The sequence below is a fragment of the Strigops habroptila genome, chromosome 4, assembly GCF_004027225.2.
Source record: "Strigops habroptila isolate Jane chromosome 4, bStrHab1.2.pri, whole genome shotgun sequence".
NCBI classification, from domain to species: Eukaryota; Metazoa; Chordata; class Aves; order Psittaciformes; family Psittacidae; genus Strigops; species Strigops habroptila.
Genome location: NC_046358.1, coordinates 61365811 through 61382018, shown reverse-complemented (window position 1 = coordinate 61382018; position 16208 = coordinate 61365811). Strand labels below are relative to the sequence as shown.

Below are 16208 nucleotides of genomic sequence, written 5' to 3'. Positions count from 1 at the left end.
CGAAGTCTCTGAGGAGAGAGGGACTCCCGCGCAGCGAGTAAGGGGGAGAGGAAGGGAAGACAAAGCGGACCTCAGTGTCTTGTCGCACCTGGAGGCAGAATCCCCGAGGAAAAGGCCGGCGTGAAACGCTGTTCGCGCAGGACCCGGGCCGGGAGCGAGCACTGGAGGGCGGCCGGGGCCGCCACTTACTGAGCGCGGCGCAGCGCCGCCAGTCACCATGGTGACGGCGTCATGCCTCTGCCACGACTCTACTTCCTACCGGTGCCAACGCCATTACTGCCCGAGCAGAAACAGGGACGGTGGCCCCTTAAATAACACGCTCCGCTCTCCCTCCCCTGCCCTCCCCTCCTCCGTCAACCTGAAGGCGCAAAGCGCCGCTCGGAAGGGTTTGTTTCCCGCCGGACGAGTTATGTCAAGCACGAGCTGCCTCCGTCGATGGGCTGGAGGTGTGGAGTAGGTAGGTGCTTGCTACAGCCGTGGGGTCTTTTGCCGCTAAGCCGCCGGCCGCTGGTGCCACCGACCAGGGAGAGAGGGGCGGAGGGAGGGAAGGCAGGCAAGCGGGGGTCCTCCCGCGCCGAGCCGGTGGCAGTAGTGCTAGTGGCGGGAAGCCTCCGGCAGGGCCCGTCGTGCTGCGGGGCCCCGGCGGCCTTGCAGGCGTCTCCTGGCGGGCTGTACCGGCTGCCTCCCGCTGCCGAGCCCCTGCGTCCGCCGGGTCGGTCGGCGCGGAGCCGTTGTTGAGCGGTGGGCCCGCTGTGGCGCAGCGGCCGCTTCCTGCGGGGCGGTGGGGCCGCGGCGGGGGAGCATGGCCCCGGCCGGTGCCGGCGGCTTGGTGGGATCTTAAAAACTCCGGTGGGTGCCGTGGGATGAAGGGGATCTTCGTGGGGAAAGGCGTGAGGGTATGTGTGCGTGGCGTGCCTGCCTTCTGCTTGTAGCTCTGCCAAGTTTGAAAACCCACTTTTCTTCTCCCCTGAAAAAACGATTTATTTTGTAGTCACCAGAAAGTTGGTTTAGTGCTGAAATGGAAGAAAAGCCCTTTTTTTTCTTCCAGTAAATAAGACTTACAAAACCTGCAGACTTACAAAGCTCTTCCCTACTGGTGGTGTTATTTCTAATCAGAAAGTTCATGATGAATCAGCTACAGTATATCAAAGAATCTGCTCAAAGCTCAAGCATTACAGTGCTGTTAGTGACATTTAATTCTCCTGTTTTGCCTGTGTGGTTTTTTTTGTATTCTGAGTCATTAACTTGATGATAGGTGGCCAAAAATAAAAAGCACCCAGCTAGTTAGGTTTTACTTAGCGACCTATACTAAATAGATATAGTTTAATTTATTTTTGTTTGGTTTTTTATGTGTTCTTCTACTTTAATATTTAAGAAGTTAAGCCTTTTTACCTAGCAGGATGAAGGAGGGTTATAGAATCACATACAGGTTTGGGTTGGAAGGGACCTAAAAGCTCATCCAGTTCCAACCCCCTGCCACAGGCATGGACACCTTCCACTAGAGCAGGTTGCTCCAAGCCCCGTCCAACCTGGCCTTGAACACTGCTAGGGATGGGGCAGCCACAGCTTCTCTGGGCAACCTATGCCAGCGCCTCAGCACCCTCACAGGGAAGAACTGCCTGATGTCTCATCTTAATCTCCCCTCTGTCAGTTTAAAACTGTTATCCCTTGTCCTGACACTACTTGCTCTTATAACCCCCCATACAGAACTGCTTCAAAATAAACTGTGTATTTTAAAAAGTGTGTGTGTGTATATGTATATATGTAAAGTGTTATATATAACCTGGGTAGGCTCAAAATAGTTCAGATAGTTAAAATGCAAAACTATTTTAAAGGCATATAGATGGCTTCTGGAGCATGATATAGTAAGGAACTGGGACCAGAAACACAAAGTAACTTAAATCAAGCATGACAATCTATGGGATGGAACAGCCTGTTTTTTTTGTGCTATAGATCTTATGTAGGGGTGTATGTGTGATTTCATGATCCCGCAGCTTGTCCACATTAACTCATTTTTGCTTTTTCTGTTTCTCATTCAAATTGTCATTATATTTATTAAATTTTCTTACACAGTGCTAAGAAAATCATTTCAAGCTAATCAGACTATGGCCTTTGAAAGCATAACACAAAAGGACTGGTATGAAATCCTGGGAGCGAAGCCATCAGATAGTCCGGCAGAACTAAAACGGAAGTACCAAAAACTTGTTTTATTAGTAAGTATGTTTTTGTTATTTAACATGTGCAAAAATTAATTTTATAAACTAATAATAATTGCAGGTTTTGTTTTTAAATTTTTGGTATAAATATGATTAGTCTATTTTTAATATTAGCTCACTAAGGCTGGTTTAAGTTGGAAATACATGTCTGGAGTTTGAGTTATCATTATATTTTGCAAAGAAGGGTTGTGGTGTTCAGGTTCCAAAACACTGATATGTCTCCCAGCTTTGCTAAACATTCATGAATGAACTGAGCCAAGCACTTGATCATCTGATGCCGGATAATCAGGTGCACCAGTCAAAAAAGGTCACTGTTTGTAGGACATGGTCATGCAATTTGCTAATTGATACTCGTGCTATTTACTACTGTATTTACAGCTGTGTTTGCTGAATGCAACCCTTGAATATATAAAGACCAGGTGCAAAGAGCAAAGTGAAGCTCTTCCTGATGGTCTGCAGTAATGGAATAAAAAATGTCTAGGAGGAAAATAGGATAATATTGATTTTATTTGGAAGTTTCTGGTGCATTTTTGTGGAGTCATGTCCTTGGTCATGCATTAAGACTTCTTGTTCTGTGAATTCTCTTAATTTTTCCTGTAGTCCTGCTTTATCTGCATAAGAATTTCAAATCTTTATCAGATTACTTCATAGGATTCTTGTTTGTTCTGTTTTACTCTTTCCTCTGAATTCAGGCTTTGCGCTCAAAAGATGCTTTGGCCTGGCTTTCTGAGGAAAATCAGGTGGGCTTTTTTTTATATTGTTGAACATTTTCAGATAAATTTGGTAAGCAGATAGAATTCCCAAAGTAACTAAATTCTGAAATTTCTTGAAAATGGCAGCCTGATAGGGAGGAAGAAAAGAGGTGAGCAGAATTCAGTTTTATATATTCCTTTAGCTAGCTGCTAGCTAGACCATCAGTATTGGCAGGCATTAAAGAGCATGTGTGCTGCTGCTCAAGCTTGGTTTGAGGTGTTAGATTGAATGTGATAAGTTGGGATTTTTAAGTGAGGTAAAGACAAGGTCAAAAAGACACTGAGTTTTGTTAGAGTTTAAATAAATTCATGGGTGGGTTTGAGGATTTTTGTTTGGGTTTTTTTTTTTTTGTTGTTGTTATTGTTTTCTTGGTTTTGTGGGTTTTGGTTTTGCTGTTTTATTATTTATTATTATTATATTTCTAGCCCCTGTGAAAACTGTTTTAAAGGTCATTTCACTGATATGTTCTGAATTTCTGCATTTTGATACTCTTCAGATGAATTTGCTAAGAAATCCTGCTCTCCATCTACTCCTCAGTGCTTCCTGCTAACTTATTTCTTTGAAACTGATCTGTGTGCTTTGAGTTTTAAGTTTCAACACTGTACAGGGTGTTCGCATGCAGATTTATGTCCTAAATCTCGTAGTCCTCACTATTAAACATCAGAAAAATCATTGGGTTGCACTTTGGAACCCAAGCTGCTTGGTTCTGCTCTTAATAGAAATAGTTGTTTTCTTGAATCTCCTAATGTTTGCTTTACTGAATTACTGGTAAAATGTGATTAAAATATGTTGATATATGTATGATAATTGATAACAGGTCATATAATAATGACCTGTTTGTTCTTAATGAAAACAGTAGAGAGACTGTGGTGTAAAACACTTTTTAGCTTCAGGTAGGGAGCTAATTTAAAGTGAATACTGTAATGGAATTAATATATTTCTTTCACTATGAATCTAACTAAGATAATGGAATTAAAATTATATGTGAAGTATTGTTCAGAGAACTGAAACTACGTAGTGCCTTTCCTGCATGATTTTGTAACTGAAACTGACCCTTTGTGTTATAGCATTGTACTTCCATGTAGTTATCGTGAAGTGTATGAAGTAAGAATTGTTGGAGTTTACAACTGTGTGTTTACATCTAAAGTTTTAGAAGATGAAAATATTATTTTAATATACAAGCTTTTCTTTAGAACCTGTATATTTCCAAACTAATTGATTAGCGCTCTTTATTTCAAAACTCAGAAATGTTAAAAGAAGATGAAGATAATTTTTTTTTTTTTCCATTTTGCTGTTTGGATCAGAATTCTTTTGCTATTTGAGATGGATCTCTGATTAAAAACTCATGTTTACTTGTAGGTGTTTTCTCCAAGGCAGATCTGCTGATTGTCAGTTGCTGTTACCATATGTCCTGTCTCTCTCTATTCATCTTTATTTTAGCTGAACTGTTACAGACTCTACTTGTTTGTCTACTTAGTAACAGAGCACCTAGCACGGTCACTCTAAAGTCTTTCCAAGTATAGTGGGATTTAAATATCAGTTATTTTTATGGACCTTAAAAACCTCATTGGCTATAGGAGTGACTGAAGCTACAGTATATACCTTCACTGAAAGGTGATATATATAGCACATAGTTATAGTGTGAAAGTTATTGCCACAGATGTTGTTGAGTCCAAGGGATTCCATGGTTGAAAAAGTTTTAAGACTTTCATGAAAGTGTACCATAGCATGTTAACACAGAATATACTCTCTCTGATTCAGAGATTCATGAGTTATGGGCTTCCAAATATTAGTGGAATATGTGAGGGAGGTGTTGCTGTATGTTTGTTCTATCCTGATACTATTCCCTAGGTATGCAGGGCTCATTGTTAGTAAAAAGTATAGCACTGTATGCAACTCTTGTCTAACCTGTGCATCCTATCTAGATGAAGTAACTGCCTTGTTCCCCAAGTTAGAGCTCTTGGCAGCTTTACACCTCTAGCTGACAAACTGTTCATTTTGGTTTTCTAAAGTTGTTGCAGAATGGAGGTGGTGGTAGAAGTAGTAGTACTATTGGTGCAGGCAGAGAACAGGTCTATGTGCAGGTGTTTTTAGGTCCTACGGTAGTAACCAATTACCAGAGTAACTCCAGTTTAGAAGCTGGAATAGCAAATGAGCACAGCTGTGTATTGCCTATTAAAAGATTTCGTGACAAATTATATGGTCAGTTGTCGTGGTTTAAGCCCAGACAGTAACTCAGAACCACGCAGCCGCTCGCTCACTCCCCTCCTTTTTCCTCCCCCTGCTCCTGGAGGGATGGGGAGGAGGAGAATCGAAAGAATTTAACTCCCACGGGTTGAGATGAGAACAGTCCAGTAACTAAGGTACCATACAAACCCACTACTGCTACCACCAATAATAATAATGATAAGGGAAATAACAAGGGGAGAGGATACAATTGCTCACCACCTACCGACCGATACCCAGCCCGACCCAAGCAGCGATCTGGGCCTTCCGGGTAACTCCCCCCGGTTTATATACTGGGCATGACGTGCTGTGATATGGAATTCCCCTTTGGCTAGTTTGGATCAGGTGTCCTGTCTCTGCTTCCTCCCAGCTTCCCCTCCTCCCTGGCAGAGCATGAGGCTGAGAAAGTCCTTGATCTGAGTAACCATTACTTAGCAACAACTGAAAACATCGGCGTTATCAGTGTTGTTCCCAGACTAAAGTCAAAAACACAGCACTGCACCAGCTACTAAGAAGGAGAAAAATGACTGCTACAGCTGAACCCAGGGCAGTGTCCACCCCTTATTCCATACCATTCACGTCATGCTCAGATCCCACATTTCTCAATATACCGTTGCTTTTGTCTCATATATACATATATATATATACACACCCGCTGTCGTGGTTTGAGCCCAGCCGGTAACTCAGAACCACACAGCCGCTCTCTCACTCCCCCCCTTCCTCCCCCCGCTCCCGGAGGGATGGGGAGGAGAATCGGAAGAATGTAACTCCCACGGGTTGAGATAAGAGCAGTCCCGCAACTAAGGTATAATACAAAACCACTACTGCTACCACCAATGATAATAATGATTAGTGAAATAACAAGGGGAGAGGATACAATTGCTCGCCACCCGCCGACCGATACCCAGCCTGACCCGAGCAGTGATCTGGGCCTTCCGGGTAACTCCCCCCGGTTTATATACTGGGCATGACGTGCTGTGGTATGGAATACCCCTTTGGCTAGTTTGGGTCAGGTGTCCTGTCTCTGCTTCCTCCCGGCTTCCCCTCCTCCCTGGCAAAGCATGAGGCTGAGAAAGTCCTTGGTTGGAATAAACATTACTTAGCAACAACTAAAAACATCAGTGTTATCAGCGTTGTTCCCAGGCTGAAAGTTAAAAAACACAGCACTGCACCAGCTACTAAGAAGGAGAAAAATGACTGCTATAGCTGAACCCAGGACAGTATCCACCCCTTATTCCATACCATTCACGTCATGCTCAGATCCCACATCTCTCAACACACCATCACCCCTGTCCCATATATACACATATATATATACACCCACACCCACACACAGAGAAAGATACCATTCCCTAGTCCATGGACCAATCCCTGTAAAATTGCTGAACTCATCCAGTCCATGATGTCAGGCTCCATCTCTTGTAATAGTCTTTCAGGGCAGGAGGGACGGTGTGTAGTGTTGGGTTGTTGCCTGCTGATGATACCGCCAAACTCATCTGGTCACTGCTGAGCTTGTCTGGTTTCCTCAAAATTCATTCTTTGTTGAGGTGATGATCGGAGGGAAGTCAGGGTCAATTGCTGGCGACCTGAAGATATCTAGCTGGTGGGCTAGAAAAGTGTTATAGAGCAGGCAACAGCGTACAATTGAGTTCATTGGCTGTTTTCCCCCAAAATCAAATCCCCTTGAGGTACACATCGGACTTCCCCATCTTCCCGCATTACCCACCAAGTATATCCAGGTCCCTGAGCAAAAGCAACCCCACGAGTGGGTTTGCCTTTACCTGAAGCAGGAATAACCCAGACTGTCTTCCCCAACAAATTCTTTATGTGCACCACAGGAACTTTATCCCCCTCTACAGTACGTAAAAGTTCTGATTGGGCTGGGCCAGCCCTGTTGGCAGATCCCCTACTGTTGACCAACCAGGTGGCTTTTGGTAAATGTGTATCCCAATGTTTGAAAGTCCCACCACCCCTTGCTCTCAGTGTAGTTTTTAACAGCCCATTGTACCGTTCGATTTTCCCAGAGGCTGGTGCATGGTAGGGGATGTGATATACCCACTCAATGCCATGCTCTTTGGCCCAAGTGTCTATGAGGTTGTTCCGGAAATGAGTCCCATTGTCTGACTCAGTTCTCTCTGGGGTGCCGTGTCGCCACCAGACTTGTTTCTCAAGGCCCAGGATAGTGTTCCGGGCAGTGGCGTGGGACACAGCGTATGTTTCCAGCCAGCCGGTGGTTGCTTCCACCATGGTAAGCACATGGCGCTTGCCTTGGCGGGTTGGTGGGAGTGTGATGTAGTCAATCTGCCAGGCCTCCCCATACTTGTACTTCCGCCATTGTCCTCCATACCAGAGAGGCTTTAACCGCTTGGCTTGCTTAATTGCAGCACATGTTTCACATTCGTGAATAACCTGGGCAATAGTGTCCATTGTTAAGTCCACCCCTCGATCACGAGCCCATCTGTATGTTGCATCTCTGCCTTGATGGCCTGAGGTGTCATGGGCCCACCGGGCTAAAAATAATTCACCCTTATGTTGCCAATCCAAGTCCATCTGAGCCACTTCAATCTTAGCAGCTTTATCCACTTGCTGGTTGTTCTGGTGTTCCTCAGTGGCCCGACTCTTGGGTACATGAGCACCTACGTGGCGTACCTTCACCACCAAGTTCTGCACCCGAGCAGCGATATCTTGCCACTGTGCAGCAGCCCAGATGGGTTTACTTCTGCGTTGCCAGTTGCTCTGCTTCCATTGCTGCAACCACCCCCACAGGGCATTTGCCACCATCCATGAGTCAGTATAGAGATAAAGTACTGGCCATTTTTCTCGTTCAGCAATGTCCAAGGCCAGCTGGATGGCTTTCACCTCTGCAAACTGACTCGATTCACCCTCTCCTTCAGCAGTTTCTGCAACTTGTCGCAGCGGACTCCACACAGCTGCCTTCCATCTCCGATGCTTTCCCACAATACGGCAGGACCCATCAGTAAACAAGGCATATTGCTTTTCACTCTCTGACAGTTCATTGTATGGTGGGGCCTCTTCAGCACGCGTCACCTCCTCTTCTGGTGACATCCCAAAATCTTTGCCCTCTGGCCAGTCCATGATGGCTTCTAGAATTCCTGGACGACTGGGATTTCCTATTCGAGCTCGTTGTGTAATTAGTGCGGCCCACTTACTCCATATAGCATCAGTTGCATGATGTGTAGAGGAGACCCTGCCTTTGAACATCCAGCCCAGCACAGGCAACCGGGGTGCCAGGAGGAGCTGCGCTTCAGTTCCGATCACTTCTGAGGCAGCTCGAACCCCTTCATAGGCTGCCAGTATCTCTTTTTCAGTGGGAGTGTAGCTGGCCTCGGATCCTTTATATCCCCGACTCCAAAAGCCAAGGGGTCGACCTCGAGTCTCCCCTGGAGCTTTCTGCCAGAGGCTCCAGGTAGGACCATTCTCCCCAGCTGCGGTATAGAGCACATTTTTCACATCTGGCCCGGCCCGGACTGGTCCAAGGGCTACTGCATGAACTATTTCTCGTTTAATTTGTTCAAAGGCTTGTTGTTGCTCAGGGCCCCATTTGAAATCATTCTTCTTCCGGGTCACATGGTAGAGAGGGCTTACAATCAGACTGTAATTTGGGATGTGCATTCTCCAGAACCCCACAACACCTAAGAAAGCTTGTGTTTCTTTCTTGTTAGTTGGTGGAGACATTGCTGTTATCTTGTTGATCACGTCTGTGGGGATCTGGCGGCGTCCATCTTGCCATTTTATTCCCAAAAATTGAATCTCCTGTGCAGGTCCCTTGACCTTATTCCGTTTTATGGCAAAACCGGCCTTCAGCAGGATTTGGATTATCTTCCTCCCTTTCTCAAAAACTTCTTCCGCTGTATCACCCCACACGATGATGTCATCAATGTATTGCAGGTGTTCTGGAGCTTGCGCCTGTTCCAGTGCAGTCTGGATCAATCCATGGCAGATGGTAGGGCTGTGTTTCCACCCCTGGGGCAGTCGGTTCCAAGTGTACTGGACGCCCCTCCAAGTGAAAGCAAACTGTGGCCTGCATTCTGCTGCCAAAGGGATTGAGAAAAATGCATTGGCAATGTCAATTGTGGCATACCACTTGGCTGCCTTTGACTCCAGTTCATACTGAAGTTCTAACATGTCCGGTACGGCAGCACTCAATGGTGGTGTGACTTCGTTCAGGCCACGATAGTCTACTGTTAATCTCCACTCTCCATTAGACTTTTGCACTGGCCATATGGGGCTATTAAAGGGTGAGCAGGTCCTGCTGATCACTCCTTGGCTCTCCAGTCTACGAATCAGCTTCTGGATGGGTATCAAGGAGTCTCGGTTGGTGCGATATTGCCGCCGGTGCACTGTTGTGGTCGCAATTGGCGCTTGTTGTTCTTCGACCTTCAGCAACCCCACAACAGAAGGATCCTCTGAGAGACCGGGTAAGGTGGACAGCTGCTTAATTTCCTCTGTCTCCAAGGCAGCGATACCAAAAGCCCATCTATACCCTTTTGGGTCTTTGAAACACCCTCTCCTGAGATAATCTATGCCAAGGATGCATGGAGCCCCTGGACCAGTTACAATGGGGTGCTTTTGCCACTTCCTCCCAGTCAGGCTGATTTCAGCTTCCAGCATAGTTAACGCTTGGGATCCTCCTGTCACTCCAGAAATATAAATGGGTTTCACCCCTTGATGCCTTGATGGCATCAGAGTACACTGTGCACCGGTATCTACTAGAGCCTTATACTTCTGTGGGACTGATGTGCCAGGCCATCTGATCCACACAGTCCAGTAAACCCGATTATCCCTCTCCTCCACCTGGCTGGAGGCAGGGCCCCTCTAATAGTGATCACAAAATTCTCCACTTCTGTCTTGTAGAAAAGGATTAGTATTCCTTGTCACAGGAGCTGGAGTAAAATCAGCTCTTTCACTCCATCTGGGAAACTGCTCACCAGAGACTGGAGCAGCAGCTTTCCTGGGAGGATCATCCTTGACCATTGTTCTCCTCTTCAGTTCACGCACCCGTTGCTCCAGAGCTGAAGTAGGTTTTCCATCCCACTTTCTCATGTCTTCTCCGTGATCCCGCAGGTAAAACCATAGGGTGGCCCGTGGCGTGTACCTCCTATATTTTCTTTCTCGAGCAGTAGGGCGCCTTCTGTTAATAGCTGAGACATGGGTTGGTACGCGTGGGGAGCTGGATAGATCGGATAAATCGTCTCTCAATTGTTTGAACTCCCGGGACAGTTTTTCCACAGCTGAAATGATGGAAGGGGTGAGATTGTCTTCGAACTCTCGGAGTTGACGAATCAGGCAATCCACTGTTGGTGATATTCCGTCATTCCAGGTCATTGATGCCAATGTGTGGGCATATGATGATGGCGCACTCCGTGTAAGTTTCCGCCACATGGGTCGTGTACATTCAACTTCATCTGGATCTACGGATGTGTTCCTGGCATCCGGCCTGCGATAGATCATCTCTATAATGGCTGATTCCCTCAGGGACTGGATGCCTTTCTCTATCGTGGTCCAGTTGGCTGAGCGATTTGTAATATCGTCTTTGTAGGGAAACCTTTCCTTCACAGCTGCCAGGAGCCGCCTCCAAAGACTGAGGGCTCGCTTCTCTCTTGCAATCGCTTTGTCAATTCCTCCTTCCTTAGCAAGTGATCCCAGCTGCTTGGCTTCCCTATCTTCTAGTTCGTGACTGTCGGCCCCGTTGTCCCAGCACCGGAGCAACCAGGTGACAATGTGCTCCCCTGGAAGACGGGTGAAATCTTTTCGCATATTCCGCAGTTCGGTTGAGGTCCGGGGTCGAGAAGTGACCTCTTCTTCTTCTTCCTCTTCCTCTGACCCACGTAGTAGTAACCCTTGTTCAGATGCTGTTGCATGTAGTAATGGCATTGGGTCTTCATCTTTCTTCGCGTCGCGGGTTGCTCTTTGTGCCTCTCGTCTGCTTTTGCTTACAAGGGCAACAGACATTGTCACAAACTGGACATTTGGTTTAGCTGCAGTGTTTGTCACTGTGGTTGGAGTGGCTGCAGTGCCTGCCACTAGGATTGGAGTGGTTGCAATGTCTATTGCTGGGGTTGGTGCAGCTGTTGTGCTTGGGAGTTGAGTAACACCAACAGCTGCATTGTCTGTTGCTGTCGGGACTTGAGTAGCTACTGTGCTTGTCACTGGGGTTGGTGTAGCTGCGGTGCTTGAAGTAGCCACATTGTCTGTTGCTGTCGGGGTTTGAGTAGCTACTGTGCTTGTCACTGGGGTTGGTGTGGCTGCGGTGCTTGGAGTAGCCACATTGTTGCTGTCGGGGTTTGAGTAGCTGTTGTGCTTGTCACTGGGGTTGGTGTAGCTGCTGTACTTGGAGTAGCTGTGTTGTCTGTTGTGGTCAGGGTCTGAGTAGCTGCTGTGCTTGTAGTTGGCATAGCTGCGTTGTCTGTTGCTTTGCCATCAGATCCAGAGCCATTTTTTTCCCTTTGAAGGTGCTGGATAGTGTTGAGCAGGGCTCTGTAGGCGTAGGCCAAGCCCCAGCACGTTGCCATGATTTGTCCCTCTCTGGTATAACCAGGACGACAGCACACCTCGTTTAAGTGTTTTACTAGTTTTTCCGGATGTTGCACTTGTTCAGTGGTGAAGTTCCAAAGCACTGGAGGGGCCCACTGGCCTAGATACTTGCCCATACTATCCCACACACCCTGCCACTCATAACTGCCCAGCCTCAGGGAAAATCTCTTGGTGGTCCTCCTATATCATCCTCTAATCCTAGACCAGATTCGAACCTGATACTGCTGAATTTTTGAGATTAAACGAAATAGGATGTTCCTACGACGGGATGGCCGTGGGTAGAACACACTCCGTATGTTTGCCAACATGCTGATCCCCAGCACAATCAGCAGGCAGGTTTCAAGGGTACTCAAAGGCCATCTAAAACCTTCAGAACTCTCAACTGCTGTTGCAAATAGGCTGGTGGGGGAGCGGGGGGTGAAAGAGAATGCTTCCTTCGTAAGTTTACCCCCCGAGGAGAAAAAAAAAGATATGCAATTGCTAAAATATTTCATTATATACCTCCCAATGTATAGAGGTGATGGCCACGCTGGAAGCACAAACCAGACCAGTTTCATAATCAATGAGTCTATTGTATTACAAGTGAAACAAGAACCTTAGCCCAGGCCCCCCAGCCGATAAACGCTAAAACAGCAAATAGTGGCTGTAAGTAAGGTACAACATGCTGAAACTCTGAGATCAAGCGCAACAAGTCTGAGAGCCAAATAATCACCATTGTGATGAGTAGTAACAATGAATGCTTATCACAAATATGATTAAACACACTCTGGTCAGATATGTCGTTATCTCAACCTTTCGTGCCCCATGTTGGGTGCCAAAAAGAACTGTCGTGGTTTGAGCCCAGCCGGTAACTCAGAACCACACAGCCGCTCGCTCACTCCCCCCCTTCCTCCCCCCGCTCCCGGGGGGATGGGGAGGAGAATCGGAAGAATGTAACTCCCACGGGTTGAGATAAGAGCAGTCCCGCAACTAAGGTATAATACAAAACCACTACTGCTACCACCAGTGATAATAATGATTAGTGAAATAACAAGGGGAGAGGATACAATTGCTCGCCACCCGCCGACCGATACCCAGCCCGATCCGAGCAGTGATCTGGGCCTTCCGGGTAACTCCCCCCGGTTTATATACTGGGCATGACGTGCTGTGGTATGGAATACCCCTTTGGCTAGTTTGGATCAGGTGTCCTGTCTCTGCTTCCTCCCGGCTTCCCCTCCTCCCTGGCAAAGCATGAGGCTGAGAAAGTCCTTGGTTGGAATAAACATTACTTAGCAACAACTGAAAACATCAGTGTTATCAGCGTTGTTCCCAGGCTGAAAGTTAAAAAACACAGCACTGCACCAGCTACTGAGAAGGAGAAAAATGACTGCTATAGCTGAACCCAGGACACCCGCACACACACAAAGAGAGAGATATCATTCCCTAGTCCATGGACCAATCCCTGTAAAGCTGCTGAATTCATCCAATCCGTGATGTCAGGTACCATCTCTTGTAATAGTCTTTCAGGGCAGGAGGGATGGTGTGTAGTGTTGGGTTGTTGCCTGCTGATGACACTGCTGAACTCATCTGGTCACTGCTGAGCTCATCTGGTTTCGTCAAAATTCATTCTTTGTTGGGGTGATGATCGGAGGGAAGTCAGGGTCAGTCGCTGGTGACCTGAAGACATATAGCTGGTGGGCTATAAAAGTATTATAGAGCAGGGAGCAGCATACAGTTGAGTTCATTGGCTGTTTTCCCCCAAATTTAAATCCCCTTGAGGTACACGTCAGACTTCCCCATCTTCCCGCATTACCCACCAAGTATATCCAGGTCCCTGAGCAAAAGCAACCCCACGAGTGGGTTTGCCTTTACCTGAAGCAGGAATAACCCAGACTGTCTTCCCCAACAAATTCTTTATGTGCACCACAGGAACTTTATCCCCCTCTACAGTACGTAAAAGTTCTGATTGGGCTGGGCCAGCCCTGTTGGCAGATCCCCTACTGTTGACCAACCAGGTGGCTTTTGGTAAATGTGTATCCCAATGTTTGAAAGTCCCACCACCCCTTGCTCTCAGTGTAGTTTTTAACAGCCCATTGTACCGTTCGATTTTCCCAGAGGCTGGTGCATGGTAGGGGATGTGATATACCCACTCAATGCCATGCTCTTTGGCCCAAGTGTCTATGAGGTTGTTCCGGAAATGAGTCCCATTGTCTGACTCAGTTCTCTCTGGGGTGCCGTGTCGCCACCAGACTTGTTTCTCAAGGCCCAGGATAGTGTTCCGGGCAGTGGCGTGGGACACAGCGTATGTTTCCAGCCAGCCGGTGGTTGCTTCCACCATGGTAAGCACATGGCGCTTGCCTTGGCGGGTTGGTGGGAGTGTGATATAGTCAATCTGCCAGGCCTCCCCATACTTGTACTTCCGCCATCGTCCTCCATACCAGAGAGGCTTTAACCGCTTGGCTTGCTTAATTGCAGCACATGTTTCGCATTCGTGAATAACCTGGGCAATAGTGTCCATTGTTAAGTCCACCCCTCGATCACGAGCCCATCTGTATGTTGCATCTCTGCCTTGATGGCCTGAGGTGTCATGGGCCCACCGGGCTAAAAATAATTCACCCTTATGCCAATCCAAGTCCATCTGAGCCACTTTAATCTTAGCAGCTTTATCCACTTGCTGGTTGTTCTGGTGTTCCTCAGTGGCCCGACTCTTGGGTACATGAGCACCTACGTGGCGTACCTTCACCACCAAGTTCTGCACCCGAGCAGCGATATCTTGCCACAATGCAGCAGCCCAGATGGGTTTACTTCTGCGTTGCCAGTTGCTCTGCTTCCATTGCTGCAACCACCCCCACAGGGCATTTGCCACTATCCATGAGTCAGTACTGAGATAAAGTACTGGGCATTTTCTCGTTCAGCAATGTCCAAGGCCAGCTGGATGGCTTTCACCTTTGCAAACTGGCTTGATTCACCCTCTCCTTCAGCAGTTTCTGCAACTTGTTGTAGGGGACTCCATACAGCTGCCTTCCATCTCCGATGTTTCCAAAGCACTGGAGGGGCCCACTGGCTTAGATACTTGCCCATACTGCCCCAAACACCCTGCCACTCATGACTGTCCTGCCTCGGGGAGGATCTCTTGGTAGTATTCTTAAATAGTCGTTTAACCTTAGACAAGATCCGAGCCCACCCTTGCTTAGCTTCGGAGATTGGGCAAGATCGGGCATCCTCAGAGTGGTCACGGCATAGGCAAAATGTAGAGAGCATACGCAGCAGCAAGCTGGTTCCCAGCAAAATGAGCGGGGTGCTTTCAAGGTTATTGGAAGGATATTCAAGATGTTTAACTTTTCCAGAATCTACTCTTACTGTAAACAGCCTGGTAGGGGAGCGGAGGGTGTGAGGGAGTACCTCCTCCATAGGTTGGCCCCCCGAGGGAAGGAAAAAGAAAGATGTGTAATTGTTAAAAATTCCCATTACATGCCTCCCATAGTATAGAGGTGATGACCACGCTGAGGACGCATACCAGCCCAGTTTTATGATCAATGAGTTTATCGTGTTACAAGTCATTACCATTAAGTACTGTGAAACAATAACCTTAGCCCAGGCCCCCCAGCCGATAAACACTAAAACAGCAAATACTGGCTGCGAGTAAGGAACTACATGCTGAAACTCTGAGATCAAGCACAACTCTGAGAGCAAATAAATCACCACTGTGATGAGTGACTGTTACTCTGAAACAATGAATGCTTATCACAAATATGATTAGATAACACTCTGGTCGGATCTGTCATTATCTCAACCCTTCGTGCCTCACTTGGGCGCCACAAAGAAGTGTCGTGGTTTAAGCCCAGCCGGTAACTTGGAACCACGCAGCTGCTTGCTCACTCCCTCCTCTTCTTCCTCCCCCCGCTCCTGGAGGGATGGAGAGGAGAATTGAAAGAATTTAACTCCCACGGGTTGAGACGAGAACAGTCCAGCAACTAAGGTACCATACAAACCCACTACTGCTACCACCAATAACAGCAATGATAAGGGAAACAACAAGGGGAGAGGATACAATTGCTCACCTTCCACCAACCGATACCCAGCCCGACCCGAGCAGCGATCTGGGCCGGCCGGGTAACTCCCCCCGGTTTATATACTGGGCATGACGTGCTGTGGTATGAGAAAATGACTGCTACAGCTGAACCCAGGACATCAGTACAGAAAGTTTTCTGGCTTATGTGTAGCAGCAGAAGTTAAGCTCCTGAAGAATTGTACTGTGCTAGTTATCTTAAAATCCAAAAGGGTATAAAGTAACTGGCATCTTGGATACCAATTGCAATTTATACAACATGCATTCTGTAATTGTGAATGTTCTGATCACAGCTCTTCATTAGCATCAAGCATAATAGATGGTGGAATTTATTTTAAAACAGAATTCTGCTGTTAAAAATGGCAAATGTCTGAGTCCAAATATTTTTCAAATGATCCCCAGTGCTTCAT

General features: G+C 47.0%; 1 protein-coding gene across 4 annotated transcripts in view; it reads left to right on the top strand.

Moving 5' to 3' along the window:
- The first annotated feature begins 385 nt into the window (after nucleotides 1-385).
- Nucleotides 386-16208, top strand: part of DNAJC24 (DnaJ heat shock protein family (Hsp40) member C24) — a 51814-nt gene continuing 35991 nt past the window's right edge. The window contains exons 1-3 of one of the 4 annotated variants that reach the window (XM_030481950.1): nucleotides 386-457; nucleotides 2074-2213; nucleotides 2909-2956. In XM_030481950.1, the coding sequence (XP_030337810.1) occupies nucleotides 436-457; nucleotides 2074-2213; nucleotides 2909-2956 (210 nt within the window). In that variant the 5' untranslated portion in view covers nucleotides 386-435. Of the gene's footprint in view, nucleotides 458-586; nucleotides 850-2073; nucleotides 2214-2908; nucleotides 2957-16208 lie in introns of those variants that run through there. The other 3 variants (XM_030481952.1, XM_030481951.1, XM_030481953.1) reach the window with 3 other exon arrangements.